The sequence below is a fragment of the Hemitrygon akajei genome, chromosome 29 (assembly GCF_048418815.1).
Source record: "Hemitrygon akajei chromosome 29, sHemAka1.3, whole genome shotgun sequence".
NCBI lineage: Eukaryota > Metazoa > Chordata > Chondrichthyes > Myliobatiformes > Dasyatidae > Hemitrygon > Hemitrygon akajei.
This window is the reverse complement of record NC_133152.1, coordinates 18756059-18777740: the sequence shown is the minus strand read 5'-3', so window position 1 is coordinate 18777740 and position 21682 is coordinate 18756059. Positions and strand designations below refer to the sequence as shown.

General features: G+C 41.4%; 1 protein-coding gene across 2 annotated transcripts in view; it reads right to left on the bottom strand.

The window, feature by feature from the left end:
- Window positions 1-21682, bottom strand: part of igsf21a (immunoglobin superfamily, member 21a) — a 420709-nt gene that overhangs the window by 136852 nt on the left and 262175 nt on the right. For both annotated transcript variants that reach the window (XM_073031771.1, XM_073031770.1), the window contains exons 5-6: window positions 10565-10680; window positions 9021-9483 (exon numbers count right to left, since the gene is read on the bottom strand). In XM_073031771.1, the coding sequence (XP_072887872.1) occupies window positions 9021-9483; window positions 10565-10680 (579 nt within the window). The remainder of the gene's footprint in view (window positions 1-9020; window positions 9484-10564; window positions 10681-21682) is intronic.

The following is a 21682-nucleotide window of genomic DNA, read 5'->3' as shown; positions in this document are numbered from 1 at the left end:
CAGGCTGTGGATTGAAGCCTGTGATCCAGGTTGGCATTTAGCTGGAATGCTGTCAGGTCAGATGACTTGGTGTCTTTGGATGAGTTGCTAGGATGAGACTTCATCTGCATATTCATTTGGAATTAGGAGAAATAATGATGGATGTCAAAGAAATGAAAGGAGCTTTCCTGATATGAAAGCAAATGTTTTCTCCTTAACCGTCAGAGGGAGATTATCTGGTTGCCCATCTGCTGCTTTTTGGACTTTATGAGGGATCCAAATTACTGCAGCTGTGACCACTTCCAAATTTATCCACTAGTATTAAAATATTTTAGGACGTCCTCAGGATATAATAAGGCCCCAACACATTTCTTCACAAGATTCTGATCAAATGCAAATTGCCCAGACTATGCCACATTGGGTTAGATGTCAGGTTGATGGGCTCATCTGATTTCTCACTCTCTCCCAGGACCTGGGGTCAAGAATAATGTCCTGACCTGACTGTCCACTTATGCTTCCTGTCTGGCCCCACAGTTTACTCAGCCGCTTTTACTCACTCTTTCTAATTTAAAAACAAGGGAAGTTCAGCTTTTGTTAAGATCCATAAGACGGGCCTTTGATACCACAAGCTGGCTGAGCAATGCTGGGTATAGGCATGAAATTTTCATAGAACAGAAGCCTCAGAATCATTTGGTGCTGGGTGACTTTCAAAGTTACCAGCAGTTAGAACTTGGTCCACCCAAATGTACATGGTCAATGACCTATGAAAGATTCGGCACATCTGTAGAACTAAGCATAGAGTGTGAAGGAGGGGTGGTAATTGCCAGACTGGCGAAGATTACAGAAATAAAAGTTCAAAGTAAATGTTATTATCAAAATATATGTATGTCACTACATACAACCCTGACGGTCAATTTCTTGAGGGCATTCTCAAAAAATCTATAGAATGATAACCATAACAGAATCAATGAAAGACTGCATTCAACCAGATTACAAAAGACAACAAACTGTGCAAATACAAAAGAAGGAACTAATAATAATAATAATAATAATAATAATAATAAATAAATAAGCAATAAATATCAAGAACATGAGATGAAGAGTCCCTGAAGGTGAGACCATTGGTTGTGGGAACATTTCAATAATGGGGCAAGTGAAGTGGAGTAAGGTTATCTTTGGTTCAAGAGCCTGATGGTTGGGGAGTAATAACTGTTCCTGACCAGGTGATGTGAGCCCTGAGACTCTTGTACCTTTATCCTGATGGCAGCAACTAAAAGAGAACATGACCTGGGTGGTGGGGGTCCCCGATGATGGATGCCATTTTCCTGTGACAGTGTTTCATGTAGATGTGCTCAATGGTTGGGAGGGCTTTACCGTGATGGACTGGGCTGTATCCACTACTTTTCTGTAGGATTTGGAAAGGGATGAAAGAATGCATTGTTCAGTGGGGACTGAAACTATGTTAAATGGCTGACATCGCGAATCAGGAATCAAATTAAGTCATGGTTAAATGGGGCTTGATGCACAGACAGACTATTTGAAACAACTGAGTGCTTTGGCAGATGACTTCAGAGGAAGTTTACAATGGGCCTTGAATCATATTTCAGCGAGACCAGATGAAGATAGCAAAATTAATTCCTGACAGGGCAATAATGATCTTGTGGTTACATGCTTACTATCTCTTACACCTTTTCCATGAACTAATGTTCCAGTCTGCATCGCTCCAGATCATTAGCCCATGTGAGACCATTCCCTTCGTGAAAGTTAAACAAGAAGATGACCGAGACAGCAGTGGCAGCTGGAATGAGAATGGGCTGCAGGGGCAGAATTCAGAGATGTTCGCATACAGTTGTTGAGTCAGAGAGGATCCATGTTTGCTGTTCAGCTCAGGATTGTACAGAACACCAGGGCTGTAAACAGTCTGACAAAACAACTTGCTGGAAGAACTCAGCATGTTGAACGGCAGCGGTGGGAGGAAGGGTAATTGTCAACGATTCGGGTTGAAAACGTTGCATCAGGACAGGGTTTTATATAGATGAGTCCTGATGGACTGTTTTGACATGAAGTATCAACAATTCCTTTCTTGACCCACGGAGTTCCTCCGGCAGATTTTTGCATCAGATTCGAGCATCTGCAGTCTCTTGTGTCTTGGCTAAGACAATGGCTGGAGCAGAGATGAAATCTGTGACTGGCACGCAGATTTTATGGCGGGCATGGACAACAATAACTTCCCTCTCATCAACAGCTGTAGGCGATAATAGCTCATCTCAGACTCCTGTCTGACAAGTAGCTCCACAATGCAGAGGTGATAATGGGGCCGAACAAAATGGAGAGAAGATAGAACTGGATTTCAACAGTGATTAATGGATATGTGGAAGCATAGCATAAATATGATATAGAGAATATCAGATGTTCAGGAAAGGAATAGGCATGGGAGATACAACTATTACTGCCACGAAAATCTGTATGTAACTTAGCAAGGGATGTAACGTAGAAAGTAACTTAGTAAGTTAGATATAAGGTGAGGCACTGGAGAAAGAATCCATGATCAACCATCCCAAAGGTGACAGAGTTTAAGGAAGAATAATGCACACTGGTCATGGCCATGGAAATGACCATCCAGGCACTTGACAGACAAGAGACGGACACAGAAATAAAGACAGAAATTGATGGAAATACTCAGCAGGACAGGCAGCATTTATGAGGAGAGTAACAGAGCTAATGTTTCATGTTGAGTCAGGCAAGAAAGGTAAGAGAGTTAGTTAAGATTGGGTGGGAGACGTTTTGGATGTTCACAAAAGACCTCTGATTGATAGAGGCCAGAGGTGCCATGGTAATAAGCTGCTAATGGAGCTATGTGGTCTTTAATAAACAGTGATGTAAGTTTAGAAGGGAGCAAGTTAGTGTGAATAGAGGGAACTGAGAAATTGACACTCATTGTTGTGTTGACAGTTTATAATGAATAAGTCCAGAGACGATAAGAAAACTAGACCTGAAAGACCGATCAGGTTGATCAGCAATTCTGGAGATGGACCTACAGCACAGAAACAGGCCCTTTGCCCCATGTAATCCATGTTGAACTATTATTCTCCCAGTCCCATCGACCCGTACCTGGATCATAGTCCCCCATTTCCCCTTCCATCCATTTACTTATCCAAACCTCTGTTAAATGTTGAAATCAAAGCCGCATCCATAACTTCTGCTGCCAACCTGTTCCACACTCTTACCACTCTCTACATAAAGATGTCCCCCCTCACGTTCCCTTAAACATTTCACCTTAATGCATGACTTCCAGTTCCAGTCTCACCTAACCTCAGTGGGAAAAAGCCTGCTTCCATTTATAACCCTCATAAACTGCCTCTCATTCTCCTACACTCCAAGGAATACAGTCCCAACCTGTCTAACCTTTCCCTATAACTGAGGTCCTTGTCCAGCAATACCCTTGTAAATTTTTCCAGTACTCTTTCAATCTTATTGATATCTTTTCTGTACGTAGGTCACCAGAACTGCACACAATACTCCAAATTAGGTGTCAGCAACATCCCATTTCCTGTTCTCAATGCTCTAATTTATGAAGGCCAATGTGCCAAAAGCTCTCTTTACAACTGTATGTACCTATGACACCACTTTCACAGAATTATGGATCTGTACTTCCAGATCCCTCTCTCCTACCACACTTCTTGGTGTCCTACTGGTCACTCTGTAAGTCCTCGCAGAGTGCAACAGCTCATACTTGTCTGCAGTGAAAATTCCTAGCCAAAGAAATAGGCGTAGAAACAGAGGGGTGGAAGAAGGGTTCAAAATCAAAGCCGTACCAGGCTCAGAATTCAATAGGAAAGGAATGCAGTTGCTGAAACTGAGGCCTTGGCTGAGGTTGCCATGGCAACCACTAGTCTTCCCCCCCACTCTGTTTCCTATCTATCTTATCTATCAGCCTCTCTTATTCCTATAGGGAACTCTGTTTCCTATCCTATCTATCAGCCTCTCTTCAACATTAACTTGTTTCCTCTGTTTCTCAGTTTCAACAAAGGGTGTTTGATCTGACACATTAACTACGTTTCTCCTTCCACAAGTGCTAACTGACCCACTGAGTACTTCCGGCATCGTCTGTTTTTATTTTAGATTTCCAGCATTTGTTGCTTTCTCCTTCTTTTGATTTTCAGAGGCAGGGACAGCACTAGGATGCGGCAACACTTTGGAGAGTTACCCTGCGAGAAAGGGAAAAGAGGGAACCATATCTATCGCCATTCTGTATGGAGCAGGAAGTGAAGTTCTTCTGGAAAATATTTAACCATTTAGCTTGTTGACTGCATTCTCTACATTAGGTCATTCTTTTACCTTCTTCAAAGAGTTAAATTTCAGATGATTTGGATTTGTAAAATTTTTCAGAAATCAAATGACAATCCTCAGATAATGCAAACATAGTCTGAATTATGTGTCCTTTAGCATAGTATAAAGCATTCGATCATCTTTGTCCTACTTTATACATACAGTATACCCACAATCTTATTTCTGGTTTAAAAAAAAAATCCAAATTATTCTGTTGTAAGTGTGTTCAGACTGGATGAATGTGCTGTCAGTAAGACTGTTATTGTGGCTGCTGGAACCAACATTCCTGAGGCTGTTTCTCTTCTGATTAAATCATGCTGCTTCAACAAGAATAACATGCAGATATACAGTACCTTTTATGTGGGAAAATGTCCTGCCACCCTTGACAGAGGAGAAAAGGACTGTGCGCCCAAAACTCTGAGAGGATTAGGCAAAGTGATTGAAAACCTGATAAGACATGAGTTCTGAGAAGATTTTTTAAAGAGGTAACACGTCAAGGCAGCTTAAAGCTCTGCTCCATAAGAAAATAAATGACACTTGTACGGAGTTTGGTGTTAGGGAAACCAATGGGAAGGAGAGAAATGTTGGAGAGAGAATGCAAAAATGAATTGCAGGATGAGTGAAACCTTGATGAGATTTGACAATGAGGGTAACAATTTTAAATTCCTTCTAGAGGACAGGGTGTCAGTGCAGGTCAGCATGGAAGGGTATGATGGAAGAATGGGATTTAACTGTATGCAGGCTGCACTCATCAACATTTTGATTTTTTTTCAGCGACTATCATTCATTTTACTTCTTTGAATAGCAAAGAAGTTTCACTCTTTGTTGATCTTTCCAACACATTCACATTGGGAATTTCCTCAGACATCATCTACAATAGTCTCCTGTTTGTTTATCTGTATTTATTTACTGAGATACAGTGTGGAATGGGCCCTTCCCGATTTAACCATAGCCTAATCACGGGACAATTTACCATGACCAATTAGCCTACTAACCAGCGTGTCTTTGGACTGTGGGAAGGAACTGGAAGACCTGGAGCAAGCCCATGCATTCCATGAGGAGGACATGCAAACTCCTTTTGGACAGTGGCGGAAATTGAACTCTGAATTCCGGTGCCCCGAGCTGCAATAGTGTTGCTCTAACCGCTACACTACCGTGAATTGAGGCAATAGTTGGAGCTTTGGCACCCCTAGGCTTGGGAGATACTGCATCAGCCACAGCTAGCTTTTCCATTTGCTTTCCAATGAATCCTTTCTGGAAATGGAATCAGGAGAATGCCATGATCTCTGCCAGGAGATTCGACATTGATCAAAAACTTGTGGGATCAACCATATAATAAGCTTGGTTCGAAGAACAGGCCAGAGTTTGGGTATTCACAGAAGTTCAAAATAAATTTTATTATCAAAGTGCATACCTGGCACCAAATGTCTCTGAGATTTATTTTGCTGTGGGCATACTGAACAAATAAATAGATTAGTAGCTGTAACAGGATCAATGAAAGACTGCCCAACTAGAGCGTTCAACCAGAGTGCAGATGACATTCCACAGGTTGTAGTGACTTCTTTATTTCCCCAATATCATTCATTGCCTTCCCTGTACAAATATGGAATGTAACGGAATGCTCTCTATTGACTTGAATAGTTGCAGTAGCCATTGTTTTCGAGAAGCTTGACACCAGCTGGGGAAAGCAGTCAACTAGACTGATAACCCACTGCCAGTATTCCCATCCACTGGCACCAGAATGACTGTTAACAGGATGAATATTTCTGCACTTGCAACTTCTACACATATGACAAGGGGTTTTACTGTATGTCCTTCATTGACCAATAATCTACAGATTATACCTGACAAGCCTGGATCTGCCGTTGGAGCTCAGTTCATATCAGCGAGGTAGAGAATACTATGCATGTGGTAATATGATTGAGCCTTGCAGATGGTGGATGAGAACGGGCTAGAGCCGCAGATGATTGAATAAACCAAGGCACAGAAATCTGTCAAGGGCAGGCATAAGTGGATCAGATTTACTGCTTCTCATATATCATAACCAGCTAAATATTATACAATCATAGAATAGTTTTGTATCAACAGAAAGCTATTTGGCCTATTGTGCTGATACAGGCACATAGCAGAAAAATCTAGTCGGTGCATTCTTCCCATTTCCCTGGGAAATTATTGTCACTCAAATGTCTATCCAGTACCTTTTTGAAGGCACAAATTGATTTTGTGCTCTCTGAATTCTGTGTCCTCTTTTCCTCGAACTATCTGCACCTGGGAATAGATTTCATCTATTTCATTCATTATGAGCTGTATCATACAACATGGACGATCATGATCTCTCCATGACCATGATTGTTCTTGGCAAATGTTTCTACTGAAGTGGTTTGCCATCACCTTCTTCTGGACAGCATCTTTACAAGATGGATGACCCTGGCCATTCACAATACTTGTCAAAGATTGTCTGCCTCGTTTCAGTGTCGCATGACCAGGATTTGTGATACGCACCAGCTGCTTATATGACCATCCACCACCTGTTCCCATGACCTTGAACGGGGGGTAAGCAGGTGCTGCATCTTGCCCAGGCTAGCAGAGGGAAGCAGTGCTTTACACCAAATTTGGTAGAGACCTATCTACTTACACTATCCAAATAAGCCATTGTCTTCACAACCAGATATATGGAAGGAGTGCTTGATGGTGTGTGAGACTCTGGGATAAAATCTACTTGAAATTGTCTGACAATGCCAAAAGCAAATTCTCACCTCAATCTCTATTTCTCCCACAGAAAATGTCCAAGTGATCTGTCAGCATCTTAGCCTAGTGGTCAGACTGGGAGTCAGCAGGCAGATTTGTGGGAATTGGATTATTCAAAATTAAGTTCAAGTTCGTTTAATTGTCATTTAAGCATAGACATGTATACGGCTAAATGAAACAGAGTTCCTATGGGGTCAAAGTGCAAGACACAGTCCATACTGTCACACACAGCACATACAGTTATGATGGCACAAACAGTCACAGAAAAACAACGTTAGCGCATCCCTGAATGGCATGGTTTGTGAACTACTGCTCACCATCTCATGTGACTTTGAACTGGTGATCTTATACAACCTGGGACACCAGCTAGCCCATTATTTCGGAAGCAATTTTATTTCCCATCCTATTTCGATCCATCATAGGAATAATTATTTTCTTCATTGTCCTGCCCTATTTCTTAAAGACATTTGATGTGAAACAGATCATGAAATGAGCATCAATAAATCAGCAGAATCGATTACACTCTACTTTCAACATTTTCCATTCTGCGGAAGGCAGATTGCTCCTTTAGTGTTACCCAAGTCCAATTTCGGCCCCAGTATCTCTTGGGGCTGGGCAGCCCTAAAGCATCCAACCCAGACTAAAGCTTCAATACCTGCTATTTTGATGACTGAAATTGAGCAGCCTATGTTTCAAATAAAGAATGCTTTCAGATGGTAGATCTTATGTACAGAACCTCCTACTGTGCATGGTAGCCTTATTAACACAGAAATAGTCAGTTCTAGGGCTTGCAAACTTTAATCACACTTGCTGCTACCATCACTATCAGAACAGATGTTCCCAATTCTCTTTGGGAGGCCTAGAACACTAGTAGCTTGCCTCCAAGGTAATTGAGTTTATCTCCATGATCATAATCCTCTCCAAACAATCAAGACTTCACTGATATTACACAAGCTGGAAACATGCAAGGCGCATAGGGAAAAGAGTGACCTCTGATAAGAAAAATGACCTCTGATTTTGATTATTGTCAGAACATCTTAAGTTATTGCTAATAGGCATAACAAAACCTCCTGTTGATGTTGAGGCAAACTGTGGACTCTGCCCAAAACTGGGATGACTTAATTCCAATCAGTACAGAGGTCCCACGATTAATGCTTGGACAGAGGAACAGGGCTACGTTTGAGATAAAAGGCTAAGGGTTTTTATTTCCTGTCTAAGGGGGTTGACCACATAATCTGCTGAGACTGTGCCATATTGTCAAAGATGCCATTATTTGGATAAGGCATTAAATCATCTATCTCCCCCAGGTCAGCTTCAAAGATCCTCAAGTACAATTTGAAGATCTGGGGCCTTATGTTTCTCCAACCAACGTTTAATGCTTCTGGGAGGCAGGTTATTCACTCCATTTCAGAACCAGTGAGTCAAAGCATTGACAGTTCTTCAAAAATATGTCATCAGTTGCAAAGCTATCATCTCAAGATCATAAATTATGCTACATAAACAGAGGCATTGATAATGTGGATAGCCAGAGGCTTCTTCCCAGGGCTGAAATGGCTAACACGAGGGGGCATGGTTTTGAGATGCTTGGAAGTAGGTACAAAGGGGATGTCAGAGGTAAGGTTTTCACACAGAGAGTGGTGGGTGTCTGGAATGCACTGCCAGCGAAGATAGAGGTGGATACAATAGGGTATTTTAAGGGACTCTTAGATAGGTACATGGAGCTTAGAAGAGAAATTCTAGGCAGTTTCTGGAGTAGATTACATGGTTGGCACAACATTTTGGGCTGAAGGGCTTGTAATGTGCTATAGATTTCTATGTCTCTATAAATTCTTCCCAGGCTTCTTAGTCAATCTGCCAAGGAGGAATGCTCCTCTAGACAGTTGGCTGGAATATAGTAAATACTGTTCAATAACATTGTCCTCTAACCTGTGTTAGAAGCTGAAATAAGAATTTCTTTGACTTACCCAGTATCACCTCAGATTGCATTGGCATCGTCAGAGCTGGATGCTTCACCTCACAGCTGAACAGAGCATTATTGTCCAGGTCAGGGTTCAACGTCCAGGTGATCATGGCACGTACTTCAACTGTCCCATCACTGACGGGTATCTGTGTATGTCGGAACAGATACGCCGGATCGCTGGGAAAAATCCATCTCGGGAACTCTCGGCTGATGACTGTCTCTGGAATACTTTCTGCTTCGGTTGTTGCTGAAACAACACTATCAGTGACGCTTGAGGAGGGCCTCTCAGTGAAAAGTCTTCCCCTGCTTTCAAAATCCAGCAAGGACAATGACTTCTGTAGCTTAGTGTCATCCATATCCCGACTGATTAGACTCTGAGGCATGCGACCCTTTTTCACATTTGTCTCAGGTGACGTCTGGGACACATGGAGAACTTCGACCAGCTCACCATCTCGCTTGAAGTACACCTAGCAGGAACATAATCGGATATCAAAACCTTCACGGACCAGGGCAGATCACAACATCTCTTATCAACAGACAATGACTATCCAGCCTCACAAATCAATGCATTTTGTTGATCCACTCTCTTGCCACATTTCTCCAATTCTTCTCAGTGAGGAAGAAAATCTAAATGGGCATGATCTGGCACAACTGGAGATGGGACAAGTCCACTTACCCAACTTTAACCTCATGAATTTCTACCAGATAGTTAAAATGGGAGAGTGGAGTGAAATTCACAATGAGGGTTAAAAGGAAGCATGCACAGAGATTTGATTTCTGACTGTGTGGAATAGGTTGACACCTCCAACATAGTGGGTGTCAGTGGAACATTGCAAAGATCCATAATGTATCAAGTGAGCATTCCAAGTCACTTAAACATTATTAGACAGCAACATGGTTCTTTCCTTCTGATACACTATAAATAGAAAAATATTGAACACTAGGAGTATTGATCAGGCGAGATAGGGATTTTCTGTCAGTCAGATCTTGCGTGCTCTTTGGAAGAAGGGACTGGATAGGAAATTGGAACAGTTTTTATGTTTGGTTTGATGGAAGCACTTCATTCAGCAAACATAACCAGCCGTTAAAGCATTAAGCCACCCTTCTGGCAAGTTATCTATTGGAGAGTAGGAATACTTCAAAGGCTTAACAAGGTACAACAGAGCACAAAGATAAACATTCCGAAGCAGTGAAATGTAACTCTATTCTTACAGTCGCTAGTTCCAATGAAAGGTCATCAACCTGAAATGTGAAATCTGTTCTGCTCTCCATGGGTACTACTTGACCTGCTGAGTTTCTGAGTGTTTCCCATCAATCTGAGTTAGAGTTTGTCTGTCTCTTTAGAAAGAAAGAGCAGGCCAAAAACCACTTACTGGTGAGGCAGCTTGTTAGAAGCCGCCCTGGCCTGGGTATCCCTCACTATGGCACAGATACATTGCCATTACCTTGGCTTCACAAAATAGCGAGGACCAAACTCAAAGAGAGAAAGAGCTGAGGGGGGGGGGGGGGGAAAAAATCACTTTGCCCCTCTCTCATGCTGTAACATACCGTGGGGGCTGGCTTTCCTCCAGACACGATGCAAACCAATGTGAAATTCTGGGCCTCGTACCGACTGAAAGGGGCTGGTGTATCTGCTGCGATGACAGAGATTGATGAAGGGGGTGCTGCAGAATAAAAACATGTGAAATTTCAATACATGTTTTATAGCGTTACAGCAGAACCCAGTACATTTCAGCAAAGGATTGCAAAGGCAAGCAAGTGTAGTCTGTTGTCACTCATAATCAGACAAAGATGCCTTCATTGTTCAGAGGAATTCCACTCCTTTTCACTATGGTGAATCTTACTGGTTCTGATATCTTCTGCCCCAGCTCTGCAATTGTAAAGATGTTAATTTCTTCCTTGCTTTTAAAAAAAGAAGTTAAAATTAGACCTGTAGTGAAGAGAAAAGAAATTTCATGACTCCAGAGAAAGGATAGGGGAGAACGGGACCTGCTTGGTATTGTTATATTACTACAAACACAAGAAAATCTGCAGGTGCTGGAGATCCAAAGCAACACACACGAAACGCTGGAGGAACTCAGCAGGTCAGGCAGAATCTGTGGAAAAGAGGAAATAGTCCACGTTTTGGGCCAGAACACTTGCCCAGTCCTGAAGGGTCTCAGCCCGAAACATTGACTGCTTACAATTTTCTATAGATGCTACCTGCCCTGCTGAGCTCCACCCAGCAGTTTGTGCTGTGTTGCTTTGTTTTATTATTGTTACCTGTACCAAGATAAAGTTGTTTGCGTGCCATCCAGGCAGATCACTTTATACTACACATCAGTACAATAAAAAGCAAACAAAATGCAGAACGTAGTGTAGCTGCTACAGAAAAAGCAGCATGCTAGTACAGTGGTTAGCACAACGCTTTAAGGTAAAGCCAACCTGGGTTCAATTCCCGCCACTCTCTGTAAGGAGTTTGTACGTTCTCCCCATGACTGTGTGGGTTTCCTCAGGATGCCGCAGTTTCTTTCTGCAGTCCAAAAGATGTACTGGTTGGTAGGTTAATTGGTCATTTTAAATTGCCCTGTGATTAAGCTAGGGTTAAATTGGGGGATAGATAGATAGATTACAGACAAGTAAAGAAGACGGGCTGAAATGAGGCAGATCAGGAGATCAAAATTTCATCTTTAACTTATAAGAGGTCCATCCAAGTGTCAGCTGCATAACTATTGGAGAGACAGCACAGAATGGATGTGCTGAATGGCCTCTTGAGTGACAAAATTTTTTTTTTACCCAGGGTCATGTCATTAGTGGTCACTAACTTTGAACTCTTATGCACATAAACTTGACTGTTTGCTGCTGGTGAATTGAACATTCTTGCGGCCAACCTCATCTCCTGAACGCAGGCCCAATTCTGCGTTGGCGCTTTAGTACCGAGCAAGTGCCACGTAACTAGGATGTAATACTTCGGATGGGATCCTGCCTTTAAAACACTGCAGATACTGGAAACCCAGCAACAAAAATGCTGGAAACGTTCAGAAGGACAGGCAGATTTGTAGAGAAAGAAACAGAATGTCTATATCAGATTAATGACCTTCCATTAAAACAAGCAGCATATGTGTGTTGATCTGTTGAGTCTTTCCAGAAACTGTTGTTTGTATTCTCGTGGTTTCAGAAGAGCGTTGAAGATCTGATGAATTATTCCAAGGAAAGCTTGCCTTTACCCAATAAATCTCCTTAACAAACTGACAATTCAGCCAGAAAGATATCCTATATTTCATTCAGGCTATTTATGTCCCCCATTAATTTTCCACCATTTCCTCTGAAGGCACTGCAGTGTTCTTCTTTTCTCACCTCATTAACCACATTTTGTATTTAAATGGTTAACATCATCAATTTTTTTCTAGAACCTCATTTCATCTTGGGACGACCTTCACGTACCTTGCACTTGCCACCAGGCACCACCAGAGGCAGAAAGCTGGAAACTTGTATGTGAGGTGAGGTTGGTTTGTTTGCACTCAATTTGAGGCAGAGATCGATGAACCAAATCTGCCCAAGGAAGTTTTCCTTGATACATACTACAAAATGAATTTGACTGAGGAATTAGACAATCTCTAGGTAACAATCTGCTGGAGGAACTCAACGGGTCGTGCAGCATACGTGTGAGGAAAGGAATCGTTGATGATTCAGTTTGAAACCCCACGTCAGGACCTCCCTTTCCAAATCCTTTCCTCCCACAAATGCTCGATGCAATCATTTCCTACAGCAGATTCTCAAACATGAGAATATCTGCAGATGCTGGAAATCCAAGGCAACACACAAAACCCAAGCCAACACACTCAGAATCCATGGCAACATACACAACTCTCAGTCCAGAATGTCCACTGTTTATTCCTTTCCATACAGCCCATGACCAGTGTGGACATTGGGTCTTCATTGCCCTTCACAGTTCATGCATGTCCAGCTTTACTTGGCTGAGGTAATAGGAAGGGGAGCCTACACCCCTGTCACACTCAACAGAGAGTGCAGGGAAGTGGAATATGGAAATATCCTCCCAAGAGGTTAACCCGAATTTTAGTCTTTAGAACCATAGAACCATTGAACACTACAGCACAGTAAACAGGCCATTTGGCCCTTCTAGTCTGTGCTGAAACTTTATTCCACTAGTCCCATTGGCCTGCACCTAGTCCATAACCCTCCAGACCTCTCCCATCCATGTATCTATCCAATTTATTCTTAAAACTTAAGAGTGAGATGGCAGCTCATTCCACACTCCCACCAGTCTCTGAGTGAAGAAGTTCTCCCTAATTTTCCCCCTAAACCTTTCCTCTTTCACCCTAAAGCCATGCCCTCTCGTATTTATCTCTCCTAATCTAAGTGGAAAAAGCCTACATGCATTTACTCTGTCAATACCCCTCAACTTTGTAAACCTCTATCAAATCTCCCCTAATTCTTCTACGCTCCAAGGAATAAAGTCCTAACCTTTTCAATCTTTCCCTGTAACTCAATTCCTGAACACCCGGCAACATCCTAGTAAATATTCTCTGCACTCTTTCAATCTTACTGATATCCTTCCTATAACTAGGTGACCAGAAATGCACACAATTGACCAGAACTGCACACAATGTAAGCAAACTCCTTTGTTAAAAAGATTGGAATAACTAAACTATCAGATTACAGTTTCTTGTAATTGTACAGGAGAAATAAAAGATAAAAAGAGGGCAATGTGTATCTCACTTAATTACAGCTTGCCACCTTGACCTTTATTAATATTCTCCGTCTAGGTTAGACTCCTTGTACTAATGAATGCCCCACAGTGCGACAATAATTTGTTAGGACACTGATACAAACATAGTTCCCTTGTGATCTTGTAATCAAACAGATTTTCTGATGTTGTATTAATTTGTTGTCATTCATGACATTAATCAGTGGCTCCAGTTGTCATTAAGATAACCATGGAGTACTGTGATAGTGTGTATGAAGCTGGATGCTGAATGCCGGAATAAAAACAGAAAATATTGCAAACACTCAAAAGAAAAGGCAATTTCTGTAGAAAGAGAAACAGAGTTAATGTTATGGCTCAAAGGTGCCTGATCAGAAATGAGGAGAGAAAGTAAGTTAGTTTTAATTGCAAAGAAGCTGGGCAGGAAATAGCAAGAGTAGGAGCCTGAAGAATTGATGAGAGAAAGGGGATATCTCTGATTCTTGAGTTGCCGTAAGGACGAAGTGCAATGTATTGCAAATTGCAGGTCAGTGTTCAAATGGAGAGGGGAAAAGAAACAGGTCTAACATCAGAAAAATAACTTGCAGCAAAAATGGCCAGAACTATTATAAATAGAGGGAGAAAAAGTTATTGGAAGTTGGAGCTTATCACCATGACAACCCAAAACTAAACTGCCACCTAGCTACACTTGAACTGGAAACTTGTGCTCTCCAGTGGCTGTGGAAAATTTATTTCCTATTTTCCAGACAAGCTGAAGGACAGTGTCACAAAATCCAAGCTCACAAAAGAGCCAATTCTTCGTCTACAGTCATTACTACCAAGGTTTTGGATAATCTCTCAACAAATTACTAAATTTGATCCTCTGGTAAAATCCACACTGGTTTAGATGATTGAAGTGAATTTTTGCCATTATACAATGTGAAAAACTGTTCTTTGAAGATCTTCTTTTCTCCTGACAATTGGACAAAGTAGTTTTTTTTTAAATCGACACTTCATATACAAATTGTGAGGGGATTTCCAATTTAATAGATATTATTAATTACTTCTACAAATTCTGTACATCATGAGTGTTCACTTGGTCCAATACCATTTAAAATGGATGAGAAGCAAAGAAACAAATGCATGTTCACTCAGGCTTGAAGCTGTTTCATGACATGCGTCAGGGGTCTTTGTTCATTAGTGAGTTGCCTGTGGTGTGGATGGTCAATGGTCCTGATTCAATCTGCTTCAAAGAAGAAAGAGTGTACAGAGATTTGTACGGCTTTTCAAAAAATTGTGGAAGTAGAACTTATTACAAAGTCACATCTTCAATGTTTCTGTTCTGCCTGGGTAAGTTTATGGAAGCAAAGAATGCAGAAGCTGCTCAGCTTGGCCAGGTGCAAGATGGCAAACTGAAGCGATGTGCACTTTCAGCGGTCAGTTGTAAAATGTCTTTTCATGAGAAAATTAATGTATGAGTTTGCTGCTAATACTTTCCCCTGTTTATTAACATTAATGTTCTAGTTTGTTAATCAAATTCATCTCCAAAGAGACAAACATTTCATCATTGTACTGTACTTTATTTCTAGCACTGAAAGTTTAGCCAATCCTAATTTCACTCTGCTAATTGAGGATGGATAATTGAAATATGCTGGAGAAAAAATTGCAAGTTTATAGAGAAAGGGCAGATGGATGGAATTAGAGAGTTGTTCTGGCAGTGAGCAGGCAAGGGCATAATGAGACAAATAGCCTCCTTCTGGGCTGTAACCATTTTATGACCCCAACGATATCTCTTCATTTCACTAGTAGTTTAAATCCAAAACGTCCTTATAGTATAATGTTGCCTCTGAAAGCATTAGCAGTGCCAGAGAGCAACATTTATTGTAACTGACCAAAGATTTCTGATATTCTTCATGATTTTTTTGCATGAAGATATTTCTTACTCATCTCTAATTGTCCCTAAGAATGTGCTGGTAAGCTACATTCTGGAAACACTGAAGTCCTTTCGGTGAAGGGGATCACACAACATTGTTGAGCTGGATTCCACCTTTGAGACCCATGACCATGAAGGAACAGCCAATATAATTCCAACCCAGCAGGGCACACCTGACTTGGAAGGAATTTCAGGTGGTAGCTTCCCCATCTATCTACAGCTTTTATGCTTCTTGGTGAGGGAACATGCATGTCCAGGAGGTACTGTTGCACTGACCTAGGTGAATAAGGACAGTGCATTTTTTTTTGAAAGGCACACACACAGCATCCAGAGTGAATTGCTGATGAAGGCAATGAATGGATGTTCAGGATGCTAGAGAAGGTGTTGTTCAAGTGGGCTGCTTCCCCCTCAATAGCATTGAGCTTCTTCAGAGCTGTTAGAGCTGCTGATAAATAAAACTGAGCCTGCCTTTGGTGGGCTGGATGTAATGTATATCGGCTGATATGAATGTGTGAGTCCTCAGATTAATATGTTACAAGACTGTAAGGTGTACAGATACTAATCTTTTGAGAAGTTCATTTTGATGGTGAGTACAAGTTTATTGGGAAAGAAACAAAAAAGGCACTAACTTGAAACTGGGAAGGGGCTTCGTATTGGGAGGAAATAGATACAGCATGCATAATTTGTAAATGTATTTTGCTAGCTCATTAATAAAGGTCTCCAACCTGAAATGTTAACTCTGTTTCTCTTTCATTACCCACTGAGACTCGACAGTATTTTATGCATTAATTTCAGTCTTCCAATATTTGCAGTTTTTTTTATTACGACTTTCTGATTTTTAATCAACTGGTATGATACAATATCCTAAAGTTCAATCTTTAGTTATTGCACAAATAAACTTCCATATCCTGGTTCTGCATTATTGATACCCTTGGTTAAAGAAGCACTGTGGTATTAATCAAAATTCTGAAAGGAGAGCTTAAGACAACACTTGGATTCCGGGTCTCCAGAACTCCCTGGAGAAGTGTCTACCTTCTTCTATGTTGCATGAAAGGACTACAATATATCTACTTTTAAAATTCCCAGAGAGAAATTGTGAAGGAGAAGTAAATTCTGATATGTAGTTTTCTCAGTGAAGACCTTCATTTGCTGAGAATGTATCACACTTTTGAGAACAGGAATGGTGTGACCTGATTAGCCATGCATATGGTCTTACAGAAGGCAGCCCATATTGCGTCTGTCTTTAGATCTCCTGATGCACAGTCTCGCTGTCTGAGTTTCTGCAGTGGGACCTTTAAATATTACTGACCTCCCAGCTGCTTCAAGGACTGTTTACACAGATGGCTGGTTGAGAAATCTAGGGCCTCCCTGGGGAGCAGAATGAGAAGCAGGGAAAATCTGCTCCTTACAGAAATTTTAGGCAGGTTGGTGGAGCTCTTGCAGTAAAAGTCAAGTCAAGTCAAGCCGAGTTAATTATCATGTATGCAAGTACAGTATTATACATAAATTATACAAGGCAGTGAAAAGTGAGAGAGAAGAGACTGTGCAAAAACAAGACCTCAGTGCAAGAAACGCTATTAGAGACAAATCCATAGTGTAAGTGGACATTACTGAGAAGCCTTCAGAGATACCAAACATCAGCTCATCAACTCTAAACCCTTTCCAGACATATGATCATGTAGCAAAGAATGAGGTCATTCAGCCTACAGGGCATATGCTGACATTTTACAGAGAGAGAGATCCAATTAGTCGCACTCCCCTTGCTCTTTCGTTATAACTTCGCAATGCTTTCACCTCAAGTGTTTAGCCAATTCCTCTCTGAGAACTAATATTAGGTCTGCTTCCAAGTGTTCTGGCGTTTAAAGCAGTTGAAGTGATATGGCTGACAATCAAAGGAAATGTCTTCATCCTGAGGTCTGCAGGTACAGCTGGCATGGCACATGCTACAGTAGCCACAGTAAGACCAGCAGGAGACCGTGTGCATTACACATCAAAGCTCACACTGTAGCCTACAGGGAGCTTTGGATGACAAGCACAAGAAGCTGCGAAGGATTTTGTAGAATCATTAGGATGATGTGACCGTAGCTTCACATTAACTTCTCTCATTAGCAGCGAGACTGCAAACTACTGGAGGGGCTGTGGTACCACATACTGTGTTTCAATAACCTGTGGATGCTGTATAAATGTACCCTTTAATTTGATGTGAACTCGTGTGTTTGGTTTGATGACCAGTTAGCTACTGGAGGCCATACTCCTCGCACCATTTCCTGATTGCAGTTAATAGGGTATTCTGATCTTCGGCTTTGTTAAAGTAGGGAAGACATCTCAGGAATGTTTAAGATTTCTTGGATTGCAAAGCAACATGTTTCCTTGGTTATAGAGAGGAGACATTTAGAACCACCAGTCCTTTCTATTTGCTCTTCCATCATCTTCCTTAAATGGAACTACAGCTTGAGGGACTCCAGGGTAGTAAACAGGCCAGAACAGTGTATAAGTACTTGTTCAATTCATTGTACCTATTCAATTGCTCATCTTGGGTAGACATTGCTTCTCTGTGTCATTGCTAATCATCACCGAATTTGGTATCTCAAATAATGTGAATCTTCTAAAACTTTCACACAATAGACACAAAGTCAGTGCAGACTCTGTTACCTGGCCTAAGCATGGTCCTCTTGGAACCATGCTTTCAGTTGACCTGTGTTTTATCCAAACTATCATGTATGGCATCCGTTAGTCTCGCGAGACCATGGATCTGTGCCTAGAAAATCTTCTCCAGGGCACAGGCCTGGGCAAGGTTGTGTGGAAGACTGGCAGTTGCCCAAGCAGCAAGTCTCCCCTCTCCACGACATCGATGTTGTCCAAGGGAAGGGCAAAGGCCGATACAGCTTGGCACCGGTGTTGTGGCAGGAGTTGCCAGAACGAGGTTGAAGACAACGTCGGACTGCCTTAGGGACTCCAGCTCTGGATTTGTCCTCAGGGTTTACTCCCGAAGCCTTTCCCATGAGTGGGTATGGCCACAAGGCAGCAGTGGTTTGAAATCAGAGTTTTCCCTCTCTTAGATGGACTGCCTTCCCAGGCTGACGAGTTCCATCTACCCGGGGGCCATGGGTAAACCTAGGTAATTTCTCAGGTAAGGATATATTCAGCACAGCTTTGTGGGCCAAAGGGCCTGTATTGTGCTGTAGGTTTTCTTTGTTTCTATGGTTCTAATACCACAGAACAACCCGACATAGAGTTGGGATGCCATTTGTTCAAATGAGTCAATCTAGATTATGGTTCCTCTATGAATTCATGCTGGTAACTCTTGTATGAATGATCCTCAGTTTTACACCACATAGCCAGTTGTATTACTTGCTGTGGAATGGAAAACCAATATATTCTTTTAAAATTCAGAGAGGGTCATGGCCTTTTATTAGCTCAAAAAGATAAAGATCCTAGAAGAAGGAATAATGATTTAAAAACTTAAGAAGCCAGATTTTAATTCCAATGCTACCAAGAGGTTCATGACCAGGAAGAGTGTGTTTAAGTGGATATAAGAGGGGCATTATCTAGGGAATTAATGGGGCATCCACAAGGAAGGATGTCCCATAAATATAGAAACACTGGAGATTTTTAAAAATCTCATTTTGCTGTTCCCAACAAGAAAGGGTAGACATTTATAATGATTGTAGATTTATACATAGTAGATTTTGTCCTAATTTAGACCAAGCAGATGATGTTGGTTTAATGCATGATGCAATAGGAGGCAATGAAAACAATTTCAAGGAGCACTGATAGATTTAACAGAGGTACTGTGGCTGGCCCGGACAGGCTGGGTCTGTCCGAGATTCATGCGATGGATACCAACATTTTCGCCAGCATTTCCCTCTTTGATAAAGTTGGGTGAAATACTTCCTGAATGAAGAACAGTTGGATGGCCCTTATACCTAATCTTGACAAGGAAACTGTAAGATCAATAGACAGTTAGTACCCCATATTATTAACTCAACTTATTTGAGATTATAAGACCATAATACATTAAGACATTGGAATAGAATTCGACCAATCGGCCCGAGTCTGCTCCACCATTTGATCATGGCTAATCCTTTTCTCTCTCAAACCCAACCCCCTGCCTTCTCCCTTTAACCTACCATGCCCTGACTAATCAAGAATCCATCAATCCCTGCTTTAAATACACTCAATGACCTAGCCTCCACAGCAACCTGTAGAATCACCACTCTTTGGCTAAAGAAATTCCTCCTCACCTCTGTTCTAATTGGACATTCCTCTGTTCTGAGGGGTTTTGCCCTCTGGTCCTAGTCTCCCCCACTGTGGGAAATATCCTGTTCATATCCACTTTATCTAGGCCTTTCAACATTCAATAGGTTTCAATGAGATTTCCCCTCCACATTCTTCTAAATTCCAGTGAGTATCAGGCCCAGAATCATCAAACGCTCTTCATACGTCTTTCAATCCCAGAATTATTTTAGTGAACCTACCTCTCCAATGTCAGCACATCCTTTCTTAGATACAGGGCCCAAAACGGCTGACAATACTCCAAGTGAGGCCTCACCAATACCTTATAAAGCCTTAGCATTACATCCTTGTTTTATACTCTAGTCCTCTTGAAAAGAATGCTAACATTGCATTTGCCTTCCTGACACACTGCTCAACCTGCAGGTTAACCTTTAGGGAATCCTGCACAAGGACTTCAAGTCTTTTTGCACCTCAGATTTTTAAATATTCTCTCTGTTTAGAAAATAGTTTATTCTTTTATTTCTTCTACCAAGGTGCATAACTGTACACTTCCCAACACTGTGTTCCATCTGCCACTTCATTCTTCTAATCCGTACAAGTCCTTCAGCAGCCTCTCTGCTTTTTCAACATTACCTGCCCCTCCACTTGTCTTCATATCATCTGCAAACTTGGCCACAAGTCCATCAATTCCATCATCCAAATCGGTGATATACAATTTAAAAAGAAGCAGTCCCAATACTAACCACTGCAGAACACCACCAGTCATCAGCACTAGAGTGGCACATCTGAAAATCCAAGTACACAACATCAACCAATACTCCTTTGTCTATCCTGCTTGTTATTTTTTCAACAGATTTTTCCAGTAAGATTTTTCCTTGAGGAAACTATGCTGGCCACGGCCTATTTTATCATGTGCCTCCAAATACCCTGAAACCACATCCTTAACAATTGACTCCAATACCTTCCCAATCGCTGAAGTCAGGTTAACGGGACTACAATTTCACTTCTTCTGCCTCCCTCCTTTCTTAAAGAATGGATCATTACTAATACCACCACAATCACTTCAGTTACCTCTTTCAAAACTCTCAGGTCCAGGTGACTTAACTATCATCAAACCTTTCATCTTCCCAAACAGCTTCTTCCTAGTAATAGCAACTGCATTCTCTTCTTCTCCCTCACACTCTAGAACATCTGGCATACTGCTAGTGTCTTTCACAGTAAAAACGAATTCAAAATACTTATTCTGTTTGTCCGCCATTTCCATGTCCCCCATTACTACCTCTCCAGCAGTCCAATATCTACTCTTGCTCCTCTTTTGCTCCTTATATCTCTGAAAAAACTTTTGGTACCCTCTTTTATATTACTAGCTAGCTTACTGTTATATTTCATTTTTTTATTCTCTCTGGCTTTTTTTAGTTGCCTTCTGTTGGTCTTTAAAAGCTTCCCAATAATTTTTACTCTATTATATGCCCTCTCTTTTGCTTTTATGTTGGTTTTGACTTCCTTTGTCAGCCACAGTTGTGCTGACCTGCTTTTAGAATGCTTCTTCTTCTTTGGAGTGCATCTATCCTACCCATTCTGAATTTTTCCCAGAAACTCCAGCCATTCTGCCATCATTCCTACTAGTGTCCCCTTCCAATCAACTTTGGTTAGCTCCTCTCCCATGTAGTTCCATTTACTCCACTGTAATACCTGATATGTTTGACTTTAGCTTCTCCCTCTCAAATTAGAGGGTGAATTATATCATGTTATCTTCGCTGTCTCCTAAGGGATCTGTTACCCTAAGCTCCCTAATCAAAAATTTTGGCTAATA